Here is a 25456-nt window from a genome sequence, read left to right on the forward strand (position 1 = left end):
ATAATGCCAACCAATGGCAGTAGCACAATAACAATGACAATAGTTGTAGTCAATGTAGATAATGAGTGTAGAATCTGAGTTACATATTAGAACACGAAAATCCCATCAGAGGACTTCATTCCTTTCCAATACAAAATAGTTCTTTTAAGCAATAAAATTATGACTTTGCTAGAAATCCTTCCATGAGCAGCCAATTCTGTCTGGCCTGTTTGTTTGTATGTTTTTAACAGCACTGTTTCTTCTTACATACCACTATAGTCCCCTTTACTGCATTTGATCAACTGAGATAACAGCAATTGTAGAAATACAGCCACTGCAGCAATCATTCATCTATATGAACCAACATTTTGAAACCATGATCCACCATAGACTTTCAAGAATGCAGGATAAAAGTTGGCCCAAGCAACTGATAATATGATAAGATTTAACATTCATTACTGGTGAATACTCTATGGGTAAGAGGGGTAGTCATTATTTTTTTAATAGTAAGGGTACTCATTATTAAAATATAGACAATAGGAAATCACTTATCAAATGTACTGAAATATGTCCTAATCCATTCTCGCAGACTTCACCCATTTTCTTTCCTCCCAATTCTCTTTTGGGAGGATCTTTGGGAAAAAGAGAACTGTTTTCCTTTTGTTTTCCATTCTCCTTTCTCTCTTACTATATATCAAAATGCTCCTATGTCTTCTTTTCAGATTGACAGTGATTGTTTTTCCCGGGATTTTCATTTTATGTAGGAATCGTAAAGATAGGGAGGCTAAGTTGCTTTCTTTGCTTCTTAGTTCGTTGTCTTCTTTTTAGCATTTCTATGAAGTGATGTCAGGATTTGAACTTGGGTTGCCTCTGGTGTTTTCTCCTAAAACTCTTTTTATTCTTATTTGATTCATTCGGCTAATTCCTTTCCTCTTGCTAATTGTTTGCAGAAACAGGAAAGCTATGGTTTCCTTTAAAGTTAAAGCAGTTGTGTGATTGGGCATTCTTAACGCCATAACTCTATTGCAGATTAGATGGCCACATGAGGCTCTGTCACATGATGCATGCGCGGTGTGCCATCATAGTGGTGAGTTCCATGCTTATCTGTTCCTTCACTGCACTCCACAGATTGGGGTTCATGAAATGACCTCTTTGGTTTCATTGGTGAGTGTTGGGTGCAACCCAGTTCTTTGAATCTTTTTTCGTCATCACTCTTAAGATTGTTGGGCAAGGAAACAAGGAGATTATGATGGTGTGCAGTTTTTTCTATTTTATGGGTGGCTCATCTTAGGAGAAATGCTCACATTTTCCATGATCACTCTTTGCCTACTAATTTGATATGGGGCAGGATCCCATTTTTGCATGGCTATGGGTTTTTCTACTAAATATCTTTAGTTGTTTCGGTTTCTCTGACATTCAGCATGAACGATTGGCTGGCTGTGTTAGTTTCATTTTTTTTTTCTTTCTCTGTTCATGTTTTGTTTTTTCTTTTGTTCGTTCTATTGTTTAGGAGGATTTCTTGTACTCCTCGAATATTCTTCCTTTTATTCATAAAGTTTTTTCTTTTTTTTAACCACACATGCACACGCACATCAATCCTCCCCCTACCCTCGCAAAGCGAGGAGCCTTGTGGCCTAGGGACACCCTTTTACACACGCGCACACATCAAGTTCTCATTGCCAAGAACAAGTTTTAGTTCTATAATTGTATCTTTTGTGTAGGAAACTAGTTCTAATCTAAATTAGGAAACTGGACAGGAGTGGGAGGCAAAAAAATCAGGTTCAACTAAATTAGAGAAGGTGATTGTAATTCTAGGATCTTCCGTTCTAATTGGAGACAAATAATAGAGATATGGTTACAGATTTTAATTTGATTAAAAAGTGGATTATTGGCTGTTTTAAAAATATTTGTTCAGAGGAGGATACATTTAAACAATGATTTGAGGGTTTGGATTGCTATCTTATTTCTGAATGTCAGGTGTGGTGGTTGGAGGGACCCCTTTTTCCAAGGTTGCTCTAATATGGTGAAAGTTGAATCACTGAAGATTTTTCAAGTGTTCCATGTTTAAGGGGTGACTGGCAAGAGCATTAATTTGACATGTATCAGCTTATTTCCCAAGGATCAATATGCTCTTTATGGAAAAGGAAAGACAAGTATGTTAAGGTGAAGTATTTTTTGGCACATAGCTTGGTTACTGGTGTAAGATTATTGGGGAAGTTCAAGCTGACAGGTTTAGTGTGATTTTGGGACATACTAATCTCTGTATTGCAGTGGGTTTTGTTGGTGGTAGGCAAACTTTGGATGTTACAGAGTCACAGATTCGTAAGTGTGTTTTTGCTCAACTTGGACTGAGAAAATTTATGGTGCAGTGAGTTGGATTATTACGATAAGGTTTTAGATAGGTGAGATCTCAATTCTAGATGGAGGCATTTGATTAAGGAATGTTTGTCTACAGCTACTTTTTCTGTTGTTCAGCCTTTCTAGCATTAAGGGGATGAGACAAGGAGATTTGTTGCCCTCTTCTTATGCCTTTTTTTTTGGTGCAGCTGTTTTGAATAGGTTAGTTGATACGACAGTTCACAGGTTTCTACATAGTATAATTGTTGCAGGGAGGATGTTATTGTGTCCCATTTGCATTTTGCACTGCACTAATGATACTTGCAGCTGCCAAAATATGCAGAACCAAATTGCAACCTTGATCTCCTGTAAGAAAACAGAAAAAGCACGGAGGACCAGTGTGTAATCCGGGGGTTTCTCTGATGCTTATGTTAGGGATGGAAGAAGTTGCAATGGAATAGCAAGGGTGCTAAAGAGATGAGTTTTAGATGATCTATCTCCATCAAGAATCCCCTTTTATAGGTGAGATATCCCCATGCATGCAATGTCAAGTACTTTAAGTGAGAGAGAGTAGCATGATCTCAATTCCAAGGGGCATAACCTTCATTATACCTTCATAACTTTAGGAGTTGCACCCCCTTTTTTTTATAGCAAAAGATGAGATCTCATTGATAAGAGGAGAATTTACAAAATATAAAAAAGACTTCTCCCATCAAAGTACTGGAAAAAAAACAGGAAAAAAAAACTAATAAAACAATAACTGGAAAAAAAAAATCATAAAATTCAGAGCAGAAGATTCCAATAGTCTTGCTGAACATCCAAAACACTTAACTCCCTTAAAGCAACCAAACCCAACACACAATAAAGAAGCCAGGTAATGAATCCTCTCCCAAACCAGCAGCCTGTTCAATTTTCTTCCTGAAAAAATACATGCATTACACTCCAAATATAATCCCCACTAACCCCACAGCACTGCAAAAAATATCACACTTTCATAGTGTCTTCCTCTCCTTCCTTCTACCAAACCCCTCAAATGAAATTGACAACAATTCCTCCACCGATGCCAGACATACCCAAGATTCTCCCATCACACCAAATTAGTCACACAGTAAAAGTAAATGAGGTGCCGTTGCAGAATTCAAATAGCATAACACAAAGACATCTGGAGGCAAGGCATCCAAAGGTCTCCTAGCCTGCAACAGGTTATTAATATTGATTTATTAAGCACAATCAGCCATATGAAAACCTTAAGTTTTGGGGGAGCCTTTGCCTTTCAAATGGAAGAATAATAAGGCAAAACAGGGAATTTAAGTGGGTCAAAAACTCCAAAAAATATCTACAAGATTAAAACCACAAATGATCCAAATCCCAAGACCAAAGTATATCCCCATCTGAAGAAAGATGACAGTTGTTCAACAAAAATAACAAGGATGAGAGTTCCAACATTTTTCTATCATTAAGAGGTTACTTGAAATGAAAATATCAAGAAACTGAAGGGCTACCTAAATCAACCACAAAGAAGGAAATGATACTAACTTGCCCTGAGCTCAAACAGAAAAGAGGAGGAAAAGATGTGGCTAGAATATCATTTTCCAACCACTTGTCTTTCTAAAATCAAATCCGAGAACCCATCCCCACCACAAAATTAAAGTGAGGCATAAACAAGGGATAAATTTGAGAAATAGATCTCCAAAGGCTCTCTGATGAATATCTCAAATTAACATTGGTACCCCACCTATTCTCACCCACCCCATTCTTGCTTCTGATCACTTTATGCCTAAGGGAGTGATCTTTTAGTGGAAAATTCCATAACCACAGCTAAGAGGGCGACGTTTTTAGACACCAAATTTTGAAAACCCTGCCCTCCCTCCAATTTAGACCTACAAACCATGTCCCATCTTACTAAATGATCCCTAAAACCCCTACCCCATACCACAAGAAATCCCTTATGATTTTATCAATCTTCATAGCAATCCCCACAAGTATTATTCCCCTCCTTAATTGGGTCTTCATATTACACCTTTATGTCAAGGTGAAAGTTCATTTCCCTTGGCAAAGCCTTTTGTATGGGTATCATCTTGTTCTCCATCAATTGCTCCAGCACTCCTAAGCTTTGAAGATCACTCTCAAGTTTAGGAGTGTTTCGAAATCACATTACCTTTCATAGTCCGAGCCAACCAAACCAAACTAGGCACATTCAAGAAAACCAAGCCACACAAATTCAACCAATTAATGAACCCAAGCTGACCTTCCATGTCCAATCCAAAAGTCCACCTCGCCAAACCAAGCTCCCCTGGCCGAGCCAAGATTCCCCAACTGACCAACCTCCATAGTCAAGCCAAGGTCTTCACCTCTTTGAATATTCAAACACCCTTCGTATGTTCTTCGCATGTTCAATGTCCTTCGAATATTCTTCGAATGCTACTTGAATTTTCAAATTCTTTTTCACACATAGCCTCTTAAATCTTACTTTCCCTAGGTTTAAGAGATTTCCTTAGTCTTTCCCATTCATTTCCTCCCCAGACTCCATGGACCCCATAGATCCTAGACATTCTCCCTCGCAAGTGTGGCTGGTCAAGCATGTTGCCTCATCAAGGAAGACTTGGTCCACCTTCATACCTTATACTACATCCGCTCCTTGATCAGCCTATGTGGCCCCTTGCCGAGGAGCACGTCCCCCAACCCCAAGCGGAAGAAACCTGCTTCTACAAAGGTCTCTTCTAAGGCAGGCCTCCATTTACCACTTCACCCCTTCTTTGCTGACACCCTCCAAATTTTTACCACCTGTCTCCTAGCCAACCCACCCCCAATTCTTGGTTCACCATTGTATGCTTCACCTCCCTTCTCTTATGACGCAAACACTGGCCAACCCACTAGATCTTCAAAGCTTGCTTTCAAACGATGAAACATCCTTGTAAGGGCAAAAGTATGGTACTTAACCTACCGTCCAAGGTGAAAGTTTTTCCCAGCTAGCCCCTCCTTTATACACACTTGCAAAAGCCAATTCTTATCTTCCTCGAGAGACCTCCGAGGACCTCTATCCTTATCCGCTCCCTTTCAAGGTGACTTCCTACCTTTCTTACTTTTCTTCAATTCAAATATTAGTACTCCTAACTCTTCCTTTTCTAGAAGCCCAAACTTGCTCCCTTCTCTTAGTCTAGTTGAATCTACAAGTCTCTGAACTACAACACTTGGCTACCCACCAAGGAGTCATCCCTCATCAAGAACTAACCAAGAATCCAGCCTCTTCCTACGATCCCAACCCCATTCCTAAAGGCCACTAAAATTTACACTTTAGCCTTGCTCACACTTTCATTATTGACAACCTATAAAAACCCTACTCTTTGTCATGCAAGTATGTCATCCTCTTAGGACTAGAACGAACTTGACCGCCTCAACTACAGGAAGAAAAGGAAAGGTGAGTCTTTCAAGAAGAGAAGAAACTCCCCCCCTCCCCCCTTTCCCAAATTCTAACCTCTAAGTTCATTAAAGTCTCCTTTGAAGGTCCAATAGGCCAAGCTTCCCCACTCCTAACCAATTTTGCCTCTATGTCTCCACTATTCCCTCCAGTGTGCTCCAATGTTGCTTACCCCAAGAGAACAAAGAGGAGCTATGTATGATGATGCCCGAGACCATGGGCTCCTCCCTTTGCCACGAGGCTTTTAGAGTTAGTGTACTTTTTCTTTATCCATTATCTAGATCCTGCTAACTTTTTCTCTTCTTTCACAAATGGCTACAATCAGTATTTCTATGGAAGAAAAAGTAGGAATGATTCATCGAAGCCTATTGATTGTCAAGGCCAGATGGTGGATCTATAAAGTTGAGGATGAGAATGCCAACCTCTACCAACGATGAGAGGCGGAACTCCCAATAGCCAAATAAATTGCAATTGAACAATTCAAGGCCTCCCGTGCTTACTAAAAGACCTTTCATATATACGCCCTTCAATCCTATTAGGGATCCTTCCAACAGTGCAGAGGTCAATCTAAACCAAAATACCCTGGCATTGATACGTCCAAAATTAGTTCTATAGAATACAAATAACAAAATGATACCCATACAAAAGGCTTTTCCAAGAGAAATGAAGGATCACCTTCACATAAAGTTATAACCTAAAGACTCAATTAATGATAGGAATAAAGGGGGTGTAACTCCTAAAGTTATGAAGAGATAGTGAAGGTGCATATTGGAATTAAAACCATGCAACTCTCCTATTCGGAGGTACTTGGCATTGAATGCATATGTCTATCTCACCTATAACAAGGAATTTGTGAACGAGGTAGATCACCTAAAACTCATTTTTAACATTTTTCTATTCCCTTGCTACTTCTTCCATCCTTGACTTAAACATCAGAGAGATCCTTGGAGTTTTCTGTCTCCTTACAATAGATCAAGGTCACAAATCGGCACATTTTGGTGACAACAATAACATTTAACTTCAGTTTAGATAAAAGTGTGTTAGGATTCCCAAATCAATTGGGAATTCTGATTAATGTGTGTTTGGATTTCCAAATCAATTGGGATTTCTATTTAATGTTATGATTCCCATATCACTAGGATTTCTAATTAACGTGTATGATTCTCAAATCAATTAGGATCGGGGTCCATCAAGTACTCAGATTGGGATTTTTTTACATTCCTAATAGAAGTGTTCCCTACCATATATATATATATATAATCCTATAGGACTTTTTCATTCAAGCAATAACATAATTCATAGCCATTGAAAATTTGGAGGTAGATCCGCTCGATGTGATCAACCTTATTTCCTCATTCAATTTTCCATCCTTTCAATTTCCCCAATTCCTTTACGATAAAACTCTAGTTTCTTATCTTTCGGTATCAGAGTTAGCATTCTTGTGGATGTAGTTAACCTCGCAATAAAAGCAAGATCTAGGAATTTTTATCTTCATTCGTATGCTATGGCCTCAAAAAATTCACTAAAGTCCCAGAAGTAAGCTAGGTTAAAGGCTAAACCTAGCAATATGTTTAAGCCTCAATTTGAAGAGATCCAGACACCGCTCTTTAAGCTACTCATTACATCTTCCCAAAAAGAGAAAGAAGATGATGCCTCTACGTCAAATAATCGTAGGGAGCAATCATACATGCGCAAAGGAGGTTACCAACGAGAGCATGATAATGGTCCTTCTTGTTTGAAGGTGGAATTTCCTCGGCTAGATGGTAATGATCCTACTAGATGGGTTTCTAGGACTGAAAAATACTTTCACATTCACTAGACTCCAGAAACAACTAAAGTTGAGATTGTGGCAATTAATCTGGATAGCGATGTTATTCAATGGTATAATTGATTTGAAATTTGTTATGGAAAGCCTTCTTGGGCAAAATTTGTTTCTGGATTACTTGTCCTATTTTGGCCCATCAGATAAAAGAATACTAAGGGATAGCTTGCAAAATACGCCAAACTAGAATCGTCTTGTGGTACTAGACACGATTTGACCGGCCATCAAATAGAACTAAATATTGGAACGAAAGCCAATTGGCTGGTACTTCTATTGAAGGTCTCCTACCTAACATTTGCACGAGGTCACAATACATTGGCCACAAACTATGACCGCTGCAATTTCTTTTGCATAGTTAGAAGAAGAGGAGTTAGGGGAAGAACAATGTTGCTCTAGCAAGAAAATTAGCCAGCAGAATGTCAACAACACTGTCACACCACCTGCTCCTCGCAATCCTCTTGCCAAACGAGTGACTCAAGAAGAACTTAAAGAGCAAACAACAAAGGCTTTGTGCTGGCATTGTGATGAGAAGTGGTATAAAGCACACCATTGTAAAAAGGGACAACTCTTGATGATTGAACCAATGGGGGAGCCAAAAGAAGTTGAGGATGATTGTGCTGATTCAGATCACAAAGGTATAGAATCCAATGATAATGATGAATCTATCACTTCTTCAGATCATGCTTTAGCTGGGTATGCTAATCCTCAGATATTGAAAATTAATGGCTTCCAAAAACACCAACTTGTTACTATCTTACTTGATATGGATAGCACTAATAATTTCATAGACAGTAAAATTGCTAAATGGCTAGCCTATCTTGTGGAGCAATATGAAAAGTTTGACGTGAAGGCTGCAGATGGAAGGACCTTGACATGTTAAAGCAAGTGTCCAAAGGTTAAACTTACTAGGCAGAATCATGAGTTGTACGATGAGTTCTTTTTTGCTGCCATTAGAAGACATGAAGTGGTTTTGGGTATTGAACAGTTATAAGAATTAGGTGATATAGCTTGGAATTTTTCTAAATTGTTTATGAGATTTGTCGTGAACAGCCAGAGAGTGACTCTTAAAGGCAAATATCATGGTAATGTCACTATAATTTCAAGCCAACATAAGGAGAAGCTCTTTAAAAAGAAATGACATGGCTACCTAGCACAACTTCGAGCACCAAAGGAGTTACAACATCAATCTAACCAGGATAAAGGGCTAGAATTTCTTATTTCATAATTTTCTGACCTATTTGTGGAGTCTCAAGGATTGCCACCTCAATGAACACATGATCACAGCATTTCTCTATTGCCAAGTAGCATCCTACTAACATCCATCCTTATCCCTATACATATTTTCAGAAAGCAAAAATAGAAAAGATAGCGAAAGAAATGTTAGATGCTGGAATAATTCAACCAAGTGCCAGAACCATGGGTTGTATGCTGATTTCATTTTGCCGCCACAAGAAGACTATGAAGTGGTTTTGGGTGAATGGTTATGAACTCTAGGTGATATAGCTTGGAATTTTTCCAAATTGGTTATGAAGTTCACTATGAATGGCCAAAGAGCGGCTCTTAAAGGCAAACATTATGGTAATTAACTATAGTTCCTAGCCATCGCATGGAGAAGCTCCTTAAAAAGGAGCGACATGGCTGCCTGGTACAACTTTAGGCACCAAAGTCGCAACATCAATCTAGCCAACATGCCTCTAGAATCACTTACTATATGATTTTTTGATCTATTTGTGGAGACCCAAGGATTGCCACCTCAGCGAACACATGATCACCGCATTCCTCTATTGCCAAGTAAAGTCCTTACTAATGTCCCTCTTTATCACAATCCTTATTTTCAGAAAGCAAAAATAGAAAATATAGTGAAAGAAATGTTAGATACTACATAATTCAACCACCTGTCAGTCCATATTCGTCCCCTCTCTTATTGGAGAAGAAGAAGGATGGTTCTTGGCAGATGTGTGTTGAGTTATCAAGCATTGAACAAGGACGCTATGAAGGATCAATATCTATGTTGTGGATGAGTTGTTTAGATGAGTTGACAGTTCACCAAACTTGAGTTGAGATCAGGCAATCACCAGATTCAAGTACATGAGAATGACATTTAAAGGACTGCATTTAGAACTCATGATGGCCACTACAAGTTCTTGGTTAAGCCTTTTGGGTTAACCAATGCACCTTCCACCTTCCAAAGTCTCATGAATGACATTTTCCAACCTTACCTACACAACTTTGTTCTCATATTTTTTGATGATATCCTGATAAACAGCTCATCTCCCGAGGATCACCTATGTCATTTGCGAACTATACTCACCACTCTTCATAAGCATCATCAATTTGTCAAGAAATATAAATGTAGTTTTGCTCGACCGCATGTGGAATACCTTGGGCATATTGTTTCCCAAGAAGGTGTTTCAGTTCATTCTTCTAAAATATAAGCAATGACAGACTAACCTATTCCAAAAACTATCAAAATGCTGCAAGGATTTTGGGGTTGGCTGATTACTACCACAAGTTTGTTAAGGATTCTGGAAAGATTAGCATTCCACTGACCGCTGTAATAAAAAAGGATGCATTCAAATGGAGTGAGGAAGCTAAACAAGCCTTTGTCAAGCTTAAACACGCAATGTCCGCCACACTAATTCTTGCCTTGCCAGATTTCAACAAGGTGTTCATCAATGAATTTGATGCGTAAGGATTTGGCATTGGTACAGTTTTAATGCAAGACGGGGGCCCCATTGCTTTTACTAGTAAGGCTCTTTCTCCATCCCACATCAGCATGTTTGTTTATGAAAAGAAATGCTAGCCATTGTGCATGCAATTACAAAGTGGATACCATATTTAATTGGCCAGCATTTCCAAATCAAACTAATCACAAAAGCTTGAAGCATTTTTTGGAGCAAGGATCTCTTCCATGGAACAATAGAAGTGGGTCACTAAGTTGTTGGGCTATGACTTTGAGATTGTTTACAAGCCTTTGAGAATGTGGTGACAAATGCACTCTCATGACTCCCTGAACAAGTTGAACCTGTAGTTATTTCTGTACCTGCATATACTCTAGAACAAATCAAAAGAAGGAAAGGTGGCAAAATCCGAAGACTAAAGGTATTATCCAAAAGCTACAAAAAGAGCCAACTCAGTCCCTCTTTACTTTTGGGGCTCTTTAGACTTACTCTACAAGGGGAGAATTTGACTAGTGCCTAATTCCACCCACAAACAAACCATACTGCAAGAATTACACACATCAACAGATGCAAGTTACTCCGGATTTCTTAGAACCTACAAGCGCATTTCTTAGGAATTTTACTGGAAAGGAAAGGGTGAAATCGAAAAGTTTGTGGCAAAATGTTATGTTTGTCAACGACAAAAAGGGGAAACAATAGCGAGTTCAGACCTTCTACAGCCCCTTCCTATTCCAGAAGAAGCTTGGGCTAATATCTCCATGGATTTCATTGAGGGACTACCGTCTTCTCATGGTTTACTATTTTTGTTGTTGTGGACCATCTCACAAAATACGCTCATTTTTGTGCTGGAACTCACCCTTATACTGGAATTCCTTAGTCCATTGTCAGTGATCATGACAAAGCCTTTACCTGCAACTTTTGAAAGAAGCTATTCCGTTCGCAAGGAACACAATTGAATCTGAGCACTACATATCATCCACAATCAGATGGGCAAACTGAAGTTGTTAACAGGTGCTTGGAGACCAATCTTTGTTGTATTGCTAGCAACAAACTAAAGGATTGGGTGCGATGGCTTCCATGGGTTGAATGGTGGTACAATACCACTTATCATGACTCCATCAAGTTGACTCCATTTGAGGTTGTTTACAGTCGACCAAACCTCCTATTCTTGCTAGGTACTCAGCTAGATCATCCAATATTGATCAAGTTGACAGGGAGTTACATGATCATGACAAAGTGCTTCAACTCCTTAAGGAAAATCTTAGCTCCTTTGAAACAGCAAGCTGATAAGCACCATGTGAAAAGGAATTCTCATTAGGAAATTGGGTATTTCTCAAGCTACAGCCCTATGGAAAGATATCTGTCACTGTTCACTCTTTAATGAAGTTGTCTCCTCAGTTCTATGGGCCTTATAAGATCCTAAAATGTATAGGCCCCGCTGCTTATAATCTTGACTTACCAACAATTTCTAAGGCACATCCATTTTTTCACGTCTCTTGCCTCAAAAAGAAGTTAAGGGAGCAGGTTACTGTGCATGCAGCACCACTTGCCTACTATTACACCTATTGGCGAGATTCAAGTGCAGCCACAAGCAATTTTGGATCACCGAGTGGTCAAACGTAGAAATCAAGACGTCACAAAAGTTTTAGCTCACTGGTCTCACTTGATAGCCAAAGATGCAACTTGGGGAACTTATCAATCCTTGGAGGAGAGATTCCTAAAGTTTATTGCCGCTTAACCTTGAGGACAAGGCTAATTTGAAGGCGGCAGGAATGTTAGGATTACCAAATCAATTTGGATTTCTAATTAATGCGTTATGATTCCCAAATCAATTGGGATTTCTATTTAATGTTAGGATTCCCAAATCAATTTGTATTGAGTCCATTAAGGACTTAGATTGGAATATTTACATTTCTAATAGGAGTAGGGTTCCCTACCTTGTAATAGATATGTAACACTATAGGGCTTTTTCATTCAACCACTAACATAATTCATAGCCTTTTGGCTAATTTGGAGGCAGATCCCTTGAAGTGATTAACCCTATTTTCTCATTCTAGTTTCCATCCTTTCAATTTCCCTAATTTCTCTACAATAAAATCCAAGGGTCTTATCAAAACGGTATAGCAACCATTAATTTGGGCCCTGATTTCAAATGTTGCTTCTTTGGTTGGTCATGATGCTCTGTAGTTGTCGATGACTTATTTAGGAGTTCCTTTGGGTGGTAATTCTCATGTTGTTGCCTTTTAAGACCTTGTTATTGCTAAGGTTTCTATACGCTTGGACAGTTGCAAAAATCTTTTTTTTGGGTAACAGCACATTGATCTACACTTATCCTTTAATTGAGGTGGCAAGTTAGTAACGAGGGCCTTTCCTTGGTCTAGAGTGGTGAAAAGAGTGACAGGGGTCAATGGTTTGGGTCTCCGTAACTTGGTGCCTAAAAGCATTGCTCTTGTGGGGAAGTAATTGTAGATAATCCCCATGAAATTTAGGCTCCTTTGTCATAATTTGATTAAAAGCAAATTGGGAGAAAAATGGTAGGGCTTGAAGTCAAATGCAATCTAAACCTTCAAATGCAGTTCTACATGGTGGATTCTCCCAGCAACATATTGATCAAAGAGAAAATTCACAATTTGGGAACAAAACAAGTTATTCTTCTAATCCCATGGAATCATCTGCAACAGTAGAGGTTCTTGGTGAGGAGGGAGATCAACCACCATAGTAGGTTGTTGCTCATCGATTAATGTAAGTTTACAACCAAGTGAAAAAGGTAGTTCCAATTTCAAACAAATTCAATGCGCTTACTATAGAATGAGGACGATGAGGTTCCATTTTTTTACGATTTCAAGGATGATGATTTGTTGATTGATTAGGTCCAAGATTAGGATGATGACTGATGAGGCAAGCCTGAAAAAGATTGGGCTTGAGGGTAATTCTCAAAAGACAATTATTGGAGATTGGGAGTAAAACATATGTTGTGCTTCTCATGAATCAATATGCCAACAACACTAAGAAAGCTTTCCAACCTACTTCTCCTATAAACTCTAGTGCTAATCCTAGAGAGAGCAACAAAGTGCTCAAACCACTAAAGGACTTGCCCAAAATTATGCAAGTGGAAAAATAGTTCTTCATCCGATCTCCCTCTAGTAACCAACTCTCTACCTTTTACTTTGACCCAAAACCAAGGAGATGATCAACTCAGGGCTTAACAAAAAAACCTACTTACTTCCATAGTCATATTCTTCCTATTTTGATGACAACTACTACTAACTTTGAGTCACCTTTATGTCATGGGAGGTCTGAAGCTAAGAGGAATTTCATAACTATGATATTCTAAAAGATGAGAAAGATGACCAAGTCGCTCAAAAGTTAAGTCTTCATGTGGTTAATCCTAGTGGGGAGGTTATTTGTCAAGGCATGGAGCCTATTGTAGGTAGAAAGATGGCCAGAAGTTGAGTAGGGATTTGAATTTTTCTTTTCTTTTTTTCTTTTTTTTTTTTTAGATAGAAAAAGAAGATATTTCATTAATAGATTACGAAATTACGCAAAAGAGAATAAAACATCTTCCTATAAAAATTTGGAACAAACTGAAGCAAAATATAAAAAACAATAAAAGAAAGAAAAAGAAAACAAACAACCATAACTCCCAAAATCAAACCTTAAGCTCACTCCATTGAGATATCCAAACCCATAACACCACAACGATGCCATGTAGTGAATCTTTTCCCAAACCAGCAACCAATTCAACTTCTTCCCCAAGAAGATATGTGCATGACATCCCAACCATAACCCCAACAATGCTGTAAAGAAGCCACATTACCATAAAGCAGCCCTCGCCATCCTCCTTCCAAAACCCACAAATGAAATAGCCAAAAATTCCTCCAACGATTCTGCACAACTTGACTTTCTCCCAAAACAACAAGAAACTTGCTCCATACCGTCAAAGCAAAATCACAACGCAAAATGAGATGATATGCTGTCTTTGTATTATAACAAAGCACACAAACATCTGGATAAAGTGTCTTCAATGGTCCCCTAATCTACAAGAAGTTGTCGGTATTGATCCCTATTAAACATAAACAACCAAATTAAAGCCTTAATTTTGGGAGGTACTTTGGCCTTCCAAATAATAGAATAAAGAGTAAAACAAGAATTAGAATGGGTCAAGAACTCAAAAAATAACACACAATAATATAACCTTGAATGATCCAGGACCAAGAGCAAACATCCATACCTGAAGAAAGATGAAAATTATTAAATAAAACCTAAGGGGGACAGCTGTCCTTATCATTTAGAGATCTCCTAAATGAAAGGCACAAGAAGCCAAAGGACTATCCGAATCAATAGCAAGGAAAGAAATAACACTATTCTACCCTAAGCTCAAACAAATGAGATGAGGAAAAGAGGTGGATAAGACACCATTCCGCAACTAAGGGTCTTTCCAAAAACAAATCCGAGAACCCCTTCAACCACAAATTTAGTGTGAAGAATGAATAAGGGATAAAACTGTGAGAGAGAGAGAGAGATCTCCACAAACTGTCCTGAGAACATCTAAAACTTACATTGGTATCCCACTCATTCTCACTCAACCAAAACTTGCTTCTAAAGACTATGCCGAGAAGAATCCCCTACAGGAAAACCCCAAACCCATTTAGCTAAGAGAGTGGTGTTTCTAGACACCAGCTTTCTAAGACCCAACCCACCCTCTAGACGAATCAGTTAACCTAGCTTTCACTATTAATTGTAAAAGAATCAGTAGTAGTAGTTCAAGTCTTGTTAGTATGGTTAAATAAGGATTCTTTCTTGGAATATGTTGGGGTTAGGGGTTGAAATAAGAGGAGTTTACATTAGTTGGTAAGGTTAATCCTGATGTTTTGTTAATAATTTAAATGGGCAGGTACAGATGGTTCATGGTTAGAAGTGTTTGGGAATCCCTACAAAGATAGGGCTCTCCTTCTGTCTTTAAGGGCATCAAGGGGAACAACAATTTTGTAGGACATTAGTGTTGTTTCTATTAGATACTGTCTCCATATCTTTTTCTCTGTTTCTTTTTATAATAAAAGAAAATATATTAAATATGGAAAAAAGAAGGTACAACCTGCAAGGACAAGAAGTTCGCCCAAAAAACAAAAAAAGAAAGAAAGAAAGAAGAAAAAAAAAATCGAAGATCACGCCATAAAAGTGGATAAAATTAACTAAGAAAACCATCTTTTCAAACCCTTTCCATCAAAATCTACCAAGCTCTTCAAATTTTCAAAGTCTCTTTGACTGTCTCCATATCTAAACACTTTAGCTTCAAAATAAACTATTCAAAAAAAAGACTATATAGGATTTTCAAATGCTTTAGGAAAAACATAGTTAACCAACATTTTCAAAAATAATAAATGAATAAGATAAGAGTGACAAAAAACAAGGATTTTATTTAGGGTTAATTTCCACTCCCCCACCCCACGCCCTTTTTTTTTTTTTTTTTTTTTTAAGTATTGGCTTATTTTCAATGTCCACCTAAAGTTACAAATTAAGCAATGTCCATCCCAATTTTAATCTAATTGTCACTTTGTCAGGTTGGCCCATACATCCAAATTCATGTTAACTTTACTGTTTAAAGAATTTCTATTTTCTCCCCAAGGCCCAAAGTTTGGGATCATTTAACATTTTCCCTATGTCATACTTGAAAAAATGTTCTAAATGCAAGTATTATTAAACCCTGCCTAGCTCGACTAGTTGACTTGAAAGCATGATGATCCAGGCAGCCAAAAACCAAGTTGGATGTACGTTAACAACATACGGGAAATTTATATAATTTGGTCAAACCCAAGAGGTTTTATTATTATTTTTTAATTTTTAATTTTTAATATTAGTTTCTCAAGTACAACTTAGAGGAACAATGAAAATGATCCCAAGTCCCAAAATTTGGAAAGCAAATTGAAATTAAATCCTTCGACGATTAAAGTTAACACCAATTTGGATTTTTTTTTTTGGGGCGGGGGGGGGGGGGGGGAGAAAATGAAAATTAATTTCAAATTAGGGCGGACATTGTTTAATTTGAAACTTTAAAGAGAATGTTTAAAATGACCCTAAACTCTAGGGAGCAAGCTGAAATCAACCCTACTGTTTATTTTCATCCCAAAGGCCTTTGGAAAAGGTTTTAAGGCTTTTCACATTTGAAAACAGCAAAATTTTTTTATTTTTAAACAATTGGGTTTTATTGAGTCTGGATGTGAATGCTTATTCAACCAGGAATGAAGTGAGAGTTAAAATGTGAATTATAAGATTAATGGTAACCCTCCCTTCTTTGAATTTGCCTAGTGCCTACTAGATTCAAATCTATTGGCTGATGAATCAAATCAAATCATACAATTTGAATTGAGAATCATAAGATTACAACAATTATACCTTTGTCTAATCATTAGTCCACTTGGATGACGTCTAGAGAAAGGCAAGTTTCCACTCACATTGACTGATTTTTGTTCAGGATGTTTTGTGTAGGCCTATTTCAAACATCGTTCTATGCTATTAGATTCTAACCCAGTTACCTGGGGTCCCATTTCCTTCAGAATTGAGAAAATTTGGTTGCTCGACCGTTTTAAAGAATGACATTGACAATAGAAAGATCGCCAGCTTCAAGGTTGGATAGGTTTCAAATTTACCAAAAAAAATTAAAGTTCGTAAAAAAATGCATTGAAAAAACATGGAATAAAGAGATTTTGGATACATTGGAGAGAGGAAGAATGGAATTTTTTTGAAGTATTGAACTGATTGGAGGACATCGATGGTTGGCAAATGATAGGGCCACAAGGCTACCTAAGTAATGCTTTGGAGGAGATTCCTATGAAAGAGGATATAACTTGGAGAAAAAAACAGAGGTTGAGATGTGTTAGTGAGGGGGAATTGTAACTAAGGTTTATCTTATCGAGTGGCTAATGAGAGGAGGACGAGTTTTAATAAACAGCTTGAATTAGACTTTGATTTTACGTGAGAGATCTTAAGATCATAAGCAAATAGGAGACAATCACACACTTCTTAGAAACTTGTACTTGGAGGAGATTCATGATAGGTTGATAAGTGAGGGACTTGGTTTTAGTCCCATTGAGCAAGCAAGCGCCTAAGAAGCACTGATGCCAACATGGGACAAGGATATGACACAATTTCAGCAATGCAGTATGGCAATTTGGAAAAAATTAGGACACAACATGGCAAGGATACATTAATTAATGTAATTATATTTATTTATATATCATATATTTTGGCATATTTTTTTCCTTTTAAATGAAATATGAAATATAGACATCATTCATGCACATTCAACACATAAATTCCACGTACAAACTACAATTATACATTCATTAGCTACATGCCAGCATTCACATTAGAGAATAATCAGCAGTAAAAACTTTGGTCCAAAAACAAATAAACAACACAAGGAACACAGAGAGGCAGCCAGGCAGACAACCAAGAATTCTGTCCCAAATGGCTGCAGTTGTACAATGATTCGTCAAAAAATTAAAAATAAAAAAGAAACAGAGTGGCTGATGTCTGGAAGTAAACATGAGGCAGATAAGAGGTTTTCTACGCTATAGTTAGAGAACAAATGGAACTTTTTTAAGCCTTCATTCCAAAGGAGTGGCCCAAGCATCTCAATGCACCCCAGCTCCACATAAACTTGCTGTAAACTGCTTTAATTTAACAAAAGAGGGAGCTCTAAATTGAGTTAAATGGAGAAAATGCACCACTCATTCTTTATTTTCTTCCGAAGGGAGCTCACTTAGTCGGGATTTCAATATCTTTATGAATATCAATGAAAGAGAGGTAAATGAGCTCCTCAATTTTTTTATAACTAAATAAGATATTTCATTAAAAAGGGAAGAATTTACAAAGATGAGAATAAGACATCTTTCATCAAAATTCTAGACAAATCCAGAATTATGCTCAGTGTTTTGAAATATTAAGCTCCTCACAATAGGATTAATGTGAGAGTCTGGGTGGGGGGTTCTTAGGTTCTTTTTCTTCCAAATCTCTTTTTCTTTCATCTTTTGAAAACTCCTTCCCCCAATTATTTTCCATTGAACCATATCATTTGGAAGGCTAAGGTTCCTTTTAAGATTCAGATTTTTATCTGGACCATGATTCTCAAAAATACTGTGCTGTGAGTCTAATGAGACAAACCCACACTTTTCTTTGTTGTGAGGTGCAAACCAACAACAGTGTGCTCTTTTTTCTTGCTTGGGTGAAGCGTGGGTAGTGCTACAGAATGTGGATGATTTATTGCTAGTGAGATATTGGGGCACTGGAAATAGTAGAAAAGGAACATCCTTACGGACATGTGCAGTTTTAGCTATACTGTTAACCCTTCAGATTGAGAGGATGCATGAATTTTTAAGGCATGAACAACTTCTCCTACTTGTAGTGGAACAGAGTAGTTTCATTGCATGATTCTGGGCTCATTTTTTTTATTTTCTTGGGGAGGATGTTGCTGTTTGACCTTCAAAAGGATTGGATGATAGAATTATTGTAATTGTTTTACTTGTTTTTAGGAGGATGCCTTGTCCACAAAATATTTTACTTTTGTCTCTTCTCATGTAATAAATTTTTGTTATCCAAAAAACAAATCTAAATACTTAGGATGGAGGTCTTGCTGCATCTCAAATGCATAACAATAATCATATCCTATCCTTATTGTCATGCTATTACTGTTTTTTTCCTTTCTTTTCACCCTAAATACATCAATAATAAAATACCACTGAACTTATATTAATCTGATATCCAAATAACCAATTTCTATTCCATCTGCATTCCCTAACATTCACCTTGTGGTGACAATACAAGAAATGGGTACAATAAACACCTAGGAAAGGAGTAAACGTACAAAGAACAAGATTCTGGTGAAGCATAGAAATAACTTTAATCAGCAATACCTTCTGCACACGTGCAAGCAGACGCGTAAGATTGCTTTTCAAACTTCGTACATGTTCAAGATTCTTGGTGCTAACATTTTTGGCCAGTTCATCCAACACAGGATAAGCATCTCTCTCAAGGTCTGCCACACTGGACTCCAAATATGTACAGACAACTTCTAATGCAATCTCCAGAACATGAAATTCAAACGGGAGCTCACTCTGAAAGCCTTCAACAGCATCAGGAACAGGTAACCATTGTCCACCGTTTGGAAATTGCATTTCACTATCCTGCACATCCATTGATCCTGCTCTGCAAATCTTAAATGGGCTTTTCTGAGGAAGTTGTCGCCTCAGTTGATCCACAAATGGAAGAACCTCGTGGCGGAGAGGATCCAGCAATAACACTTCTTCAGCTGTGACTATAGCCTTTATAAACTCTAGATTGACAACCATTGCTTTTTCCCTAGCTGAAAAGGAAAACAGAATTTTGACTTTATTCCGTTTATCATAATCGAACACCATATTCAGAGCATAAGGGTGAGAGGCTCAACGCTTGAACGCATGAAATGCATGTGTACATGAATAAGAAGAAATAAGTAATGCAGAGACTGCTGCAAAATAACTATAAATAATAGAGCAAGGTTATCTGTTTCAAATTACATGCAGAACAATTTTGGAGAAAAATGGGCATGAGAAGAATGGAAGATGATGTTATGAAATTTCAGAAAGTGCTTGCTTTATTGAAATTTTTTAGAAAATTCTAGGCTTGAAGATTAATATAGAGGAGTGGTTTAGTAGGGATCGATATGGATCAATGTGTAATCGAGGAGTTAAGTTCTTTAGCGGGTTGTTTGGTTTCATCTCAAACTTTCACATACAAAATCTACCCTTAGGGAAAAATCCTAGGCTTACCTCTTTTCGGATCCTGTGGTGCATGTGGGTAAAAGATTACATATTAAGAGAGGCATTCATCTCCTAAAAGGAGAAACATATGCATATTACTGCTTGTGTATCAAGCATTTCTTTATCCTTTCTATTTTTATTTTTAGTGTTGGGCAGAGTTGAAAATGATAATCTAAGATTTCACATGGTCTCATACGCCGAGGGCAAAATGGACTCATTTAGAAAGTTGAAGGGTGGTTAGGAGGCCTAACTCGGGGGGCTTTGAGTCTTCAGAATTAGGTGTCTAAAAGACAATTCTTTAGTAGGAAAACGGTTGCAAAAGTTTCGTTTAAAAATAGATCTCCTTTGGCAAAAGATTGTTAAAAGTATGGTCTTCATCAGAGTTATGGGACTCACTCAAGTCCTTGAAAATTTCTCTCAAACTTCTCATCATTCTTTCCTTTGACTCATGACAGGATTGGCAATGTCATTCATTTCTAAGAGGACCTTTGGATTGGAGATGTGTCTTGAGTCAGTTTCGTTTCCCTGTATTTCTAGACTTCCTTTATGCATAATTCTCTTATTTCTTCTTTTTATTCTCTGGAGCGGAATTCTCTAATGGAATCCCATTTTTTCCAGAAACTCAAAGAGAGAAGTGGGTGAACTAATCAATTAGAAGGCAATTTTTTTTAAATTATTTTGTTCCCCGTCCTAGGTGTGATGCTCATACTTGGCCAAGGTATAGTTCTGGTTTTTAGTCATCCAAAACATTTCTCACTCATTTAATGAAATCCACAAATTTTTTTTCCCCTTCTAGAGAAAGTTATTAGGAAGGCTGAGGTTCACTCTGAAATTAATGCTTTCACCTAGACCTTGGTTCTTAAAAGAATTATACTAATGACTTGTTGCAAGTGTGGTAGCGGCTCAATCTAGATATTTTTCTAATGAAAAACTATTGAATATTTTTTTCCCTTCGTCAGTGAGATAAAAACATCTCCTCAGGCTATAGATGCTCTTTTATGGTGAAGTTCGGGGGGGCAGAAAAGTAAAAAGGGGGAAGTACCTTTGAGTGAGCTTGGCTTTTGGATTTTATGGATGGAAAGGAACGTTAGAATCTCTGATGCGCTTTCATACTTGCTATAGGATAGAGTGGCCTTTCTTGCTTCTCCTTATGTTTAGCTTGTAGGTGCTTTTTGATAGTGATCCAGGGGGTTTGGCAAAAGCAAAAAAGGGAAATTACTATAAGATAGAGTGATTTTTCTGGCTTCTCCTTAGGATTTGAATCTAGGTGTTTTGGGGCATTTCTTCAACAGATGAGTAAAGGGATTGGGCACAGTTCTTGTGTAGTTTGTTTCTAGTTGTTGGAGGGTATCTTGCTCTCTAGCATTTGTATTTTTCTTCCTTTCTTAGTACTTCTTTTTCTACCTATAAAAAGTACTTGAAGATCAATTTTTTTTTCCCCCAAAAAGCAATGTTCACAATGACAAAAGGCATCTAGTACCTCAGCCATTTTCATTTTTAACATTAGAAAGACCAAAGCAACAGCTTGTTTGAAGCCAACAGAACAGCATGCAAAACATTCATACACAGTGTTGCATTCACAGCGAGTCCATTGCTGCCTATTTTTTGTCAAGTTCTACATATAGATGGTGATGAGATTCTCGACAACCTCCTTGAATTCAAATACTATATCCCAGCATGCCAAATGACATTTAATGTGAACAAAAGAAGAACCTATCAAATTGTTGGCCTAACAAGACTTAGAATCTTGTTTTGATGATAACAAATGAAGGGTAGTTAACATGTTTGATTAAGTTAAGTTTCAGGGCTCAAATGCTTTCATAAAGATCAAGATCAAGTGTTTCAAGAGATTGAATAACGATTATGCTTAGAGACATGAGTATGATGAAGCTAAAGTTAATTGAAGAAAGAGCTCAAGATAGACACAAAGAATGGAAACAAATGCATGAAGACTTAGTGCTTAGAAAGTTATAGTTCATAAGAACTCTCATGTAAGTACTTCACAATTTCAACTTATATGTTTGAAGCTCTTAGGAACTATAGTTGACTTAGAGACCTAGTTTTGAAAACCATGGAAAATATTTTCAAAAAGTCTCATTTACGTTTTCCAAGATTAAAAAAAGTCAAAGTTTTGGAATCAAGATTTTGAAAAACATATAAGCTACAAACAAGACAGGCGACTGATGGATTTTCATCAGGTGACTAACATTTTTATACTGTTAATTTTAAACAAACAGAGCTGAGACAGGCGACTGACCATTTAAAGCACAATCGACTGACTCAACACTGAGTTTTCAAAATTCGCTGAACTTAAAAGGCTCAGGTGACTGACCCTCAGGTCACAGTCGACTAAAGTTATTGTTTTAACTTTTAAACAGTGTGGGAAAGTTTCCAAAACTGATTTCTTGACTCCCAAACTTGGAAAATACAGCAAGTAACTTGGGGAAAATGGCAATATGCTTTATTACTCTATAAATACTCATTATTTTCACAAATTATATACAACAATCAAGCACATACAAATTACAAATTCAAAGTTCTCTTGCTGAAATCTTCTCTAAAGTATTGATGTGCTTTTTGTTGATACAACCCACGGTTTTTTAATCTTTTCTACTGAGAATTTCAAATCTAATCAGAACCCTGGTGATATTCTACTGAGCTTCATCTTCTATATTGATTATTGCTAAACTATAGTGAATTTCAATTGTACAAATCTACTATAACTGAGAGTTTTACTTGTACGAACAAAAGTTGTTCTTTGTTTCTTGTTTTCTTGATGATTCGGGACTGTTGGATCGTTGCCTAGCGAGAGAAAATTCTCGTTAGAGAGGCGAACTCCACCTTTGAGGGAAAGAGGTTGTAACTTCACCTGGTAACGAAGTTGGGAAAAAGAAAATCTTCAGAGCGTGTTGCTTGGGGCAAGAACGTAGGCTTCTGGTTAAACCTTGTAAAAAATCTTGTCTTCAACTCTTCTTCCTTAATCTCTTTACTTTATTACAACTTTATAATCTGCGTGTATGTCTATTGAGAACTTGTTGCATATTGGAAGTTGCTGAAATACTAATTTTGGTTCATACTTGAAATCAAGAAATTATTTTGTTTGTCATTGGTTGGTTTAACAAATTCAGAATAGAATTGAGCACTGATTTTTGAATATCATAGCTGAAGTTAATTTTGCTAAATTAATTCCATTGAAGGAAAGTTGCGGGCTTTATAAAATCATTCTTTAATATTGAAGTTCAGAGATTTTTTATCAATCTTATCTTGATAATTGTTATTGGAATTCAACAACTAATCTTTAAAATCATTCATTCATTTTATTGAACTTGGATTGTACAAAGGATTGTCGACTGAGTGAGATTATTGATCAATATTATTGAGATTGAGTGATTGTTAGAAATTAAACTTAAAAGGGTAATACTTAACTAATGTATTTGCAAACTTAAGTTACAAAGATATTTTAAAAACCCAATTCACCCCCTCCCCCTCTTGGTAGTATACCTAAATTCTCACAAACCAACAGCATGTCAAGACAAGCTATAAGCTATAACCTCTCTCTCTCTCTCTCTCTGCCAGGTGGGGTGGGGGAAAACTAATTATGCACTTTTATTATAAATAATAATAATAATAATAATGAGTAAAAGGACAAATAAAAGATGCATCTCAAACACGTTTAAGCAAAGTGAACAGAAACAAAATTAGCAAAACAACATGAAAGTGGGTCCCAGAAGAACTTTTGCAGCCAAGGCACACAAGCTGTAGATTATTTGCTGATCTTATTTTGTGCAAGGCTTCGCGGTCTAGGACAGCTAAAAAACAGATTGCTAAGACTTGTCTGTTGTTTTTTAATAGGAACTTAAGGGGTAAAACTTAGGTTGACAGCTTGCGAGCGTGAAATAACAAGGAAGAGAAGTAAGCATATATCAAATCAATTTTTAAAATAAACTCCCTGAGACTAAAAATTTGTTAAATTTCAGAAAGGCTCTACTATATTTCTTATTCGACCTCCTTAGGTCTCTTTACTTCTCGCTAATCCTGATACGTGCTTAAACAAATGCTAGTTAATGAACACAATAGGATCTAACAGTTAAATTTTAATTCGAAATTCACAACAAACACGAGCTTATTTAGATTAAATTTAAGAACCACAAAAAAAAAAAAAGTGAAATTAAGCTTACCAAGAATGGTCGAGGAGTGAGAAAACAGAGGGCCGAGAATCCTCAAATCCCTCCCGGGAATTGCTGCGCGTTTGATGATCACACTCTTATCGCATTCAAGCAGCTCGGACTGCCCAAACCTGTCGAAGCGCATCCATAGCCGCGATCCAGCCGTCTTCTTTTTCACCTTGCTCGACGTTCCTGCGGTAGGACCAGCAGAAACCGAATTGCAAACGGCATGATTAGGCGACGAAGCTGCAATTTCGATCATCGCGGGTGGCGGCTGCGACGTCATCTCCGCCGCCTTCTTGAGTCGCCGACGGCTGCTCTTCCGGCAAAACGAGAAAGGCCCTTTCCCCATTTTCTCCCTACAAGGCCTCTGTTCAAACCCTGCGTCTTCAACTCCCTCTCTCTACGTGTCTCTCTCTCTTTCACACGCAATCTCTGGATTTCTTTGATTACGCCATGCGCGGGGGAAGGAAACGTTGGGGGTTCACCGCTCACTTCGTCATCTTCGTTGTCTTCTTCACCTCCCATCAACCGCGGCTTTCTGTATTTCGCCTTCCGTATTCCCGGAAGCCGCAGACGATCATCGGTTTTTTTAATAAAAAAAACAAACAAAATTTACGAAAATCGCCTTCAAAGTTTTTTACTTTTTACTCCTTCAAATATTTGAAAAGTATTTTTACCGTCCCTTTTAGTTCCAATTTAAAGTTTTGCATTGCTTTGCAATGAAATATTACTAAGACCCCTTAAATATATTTTTTTTTCTCTTTTTATCAAGGTCAACTCTCTAAAAATTCAAACTAAATACTATAACTTATATTTAAATAATTATATTTTAAGTCTTTAATTTAAATTTATATAAATTTAAATAACACTTTGTACAAAATTATATTTAATTTTACATAAATTCACACAAATTTAAATCCAAAACTTAAATTTCATATTTCAAAATACTGTTTAAATATTTCAATCATTAACGTTAATATGTCTTATCAAAAATTAGTCATAAGTTCGCACTATGTGCACGATTCTCTATTTTTAAAAATTTATAAAAAATTATTATAAAAATAATAAAAAGTTAAATAGTATAAGGGTATTTTGAAAATTGAATGGAGAGGTTAAAAGGGTATGAAAACTACTTTTCAATTTTTTAGGAATGGTTAAACATGAATTATAAGAACATTTTGGAAATTGAACAAAAATGTTCAATGGAAAGGAAAACTATTTCCCAATTTTTTAGGATTGGTAAAATGTAGATT

General features: G+C 37.0%; 1 protein-coding gene and 1 long non-coding RNA gene across 4 annotated transcripts in view; one reads left to right on the forward strand and one right to left on the reverse strand.

Moving 5' to 3' along the window:
• Positions 1-1365, forward strand: part of LOC131164199 (uncharacterized) — a 30031-nt gene extending 28666 nt beyond the window's left edge. The window contains exon 2 of the long non-coding RNA XR_009139227.1: positions 930-1365. This is a non-coding gene — a long non-coding RNA (uncharacterized LOC131164199). The remainder of the gene's footprint in view (positions 1-929) is intronic.
• Positions 1-24778, reverse strand: part of LOC131164198 (magnesium transporter MRS2-4) — a 52230-nt gene extending 27452 nt beyond the window's left edge. For 2 of the 3 annotated variants that reach the window (XM_058121209.1, XM_058121211.1), the window contains exons 1-2: positions 24213-24772; positions 19150-19598 (exon numbers count right to left, since the gene is read on the reverse strand). In XM_058121209.1, the coding sequence (XP_057977192.1) occupies positions 19150-19598; positions 24213-24552 (789 nt within the window). In that variant the 5' untranslated portion in view covers positions 24553-24772. Of the gene's footprint in view, positions 1-19149; positions 19599-24212 lie in introns of all 3 variants that reach the window. The other variant, XM_058121210.1, reaches the window with a different exon arrangement.
• Between the last annotated feature and the right edge of the window lie 678 nt (positions 24779-25456).

This window comes from Malania oleifera, chromosome 9 (genome assembly GCF_029873635.1).
Source record: "Malania oleifera isolate guangnan ecotype guangnan chromosome 9, ASM2987363v1, whole genome shotgun sequence".
Taxonomy (NCBI): Eukaryota; Viridiplantae; Streptophyta; class Magnoliopsida; order Santalales; family Ximeniaceae; genus Malania; species Malania oleifera.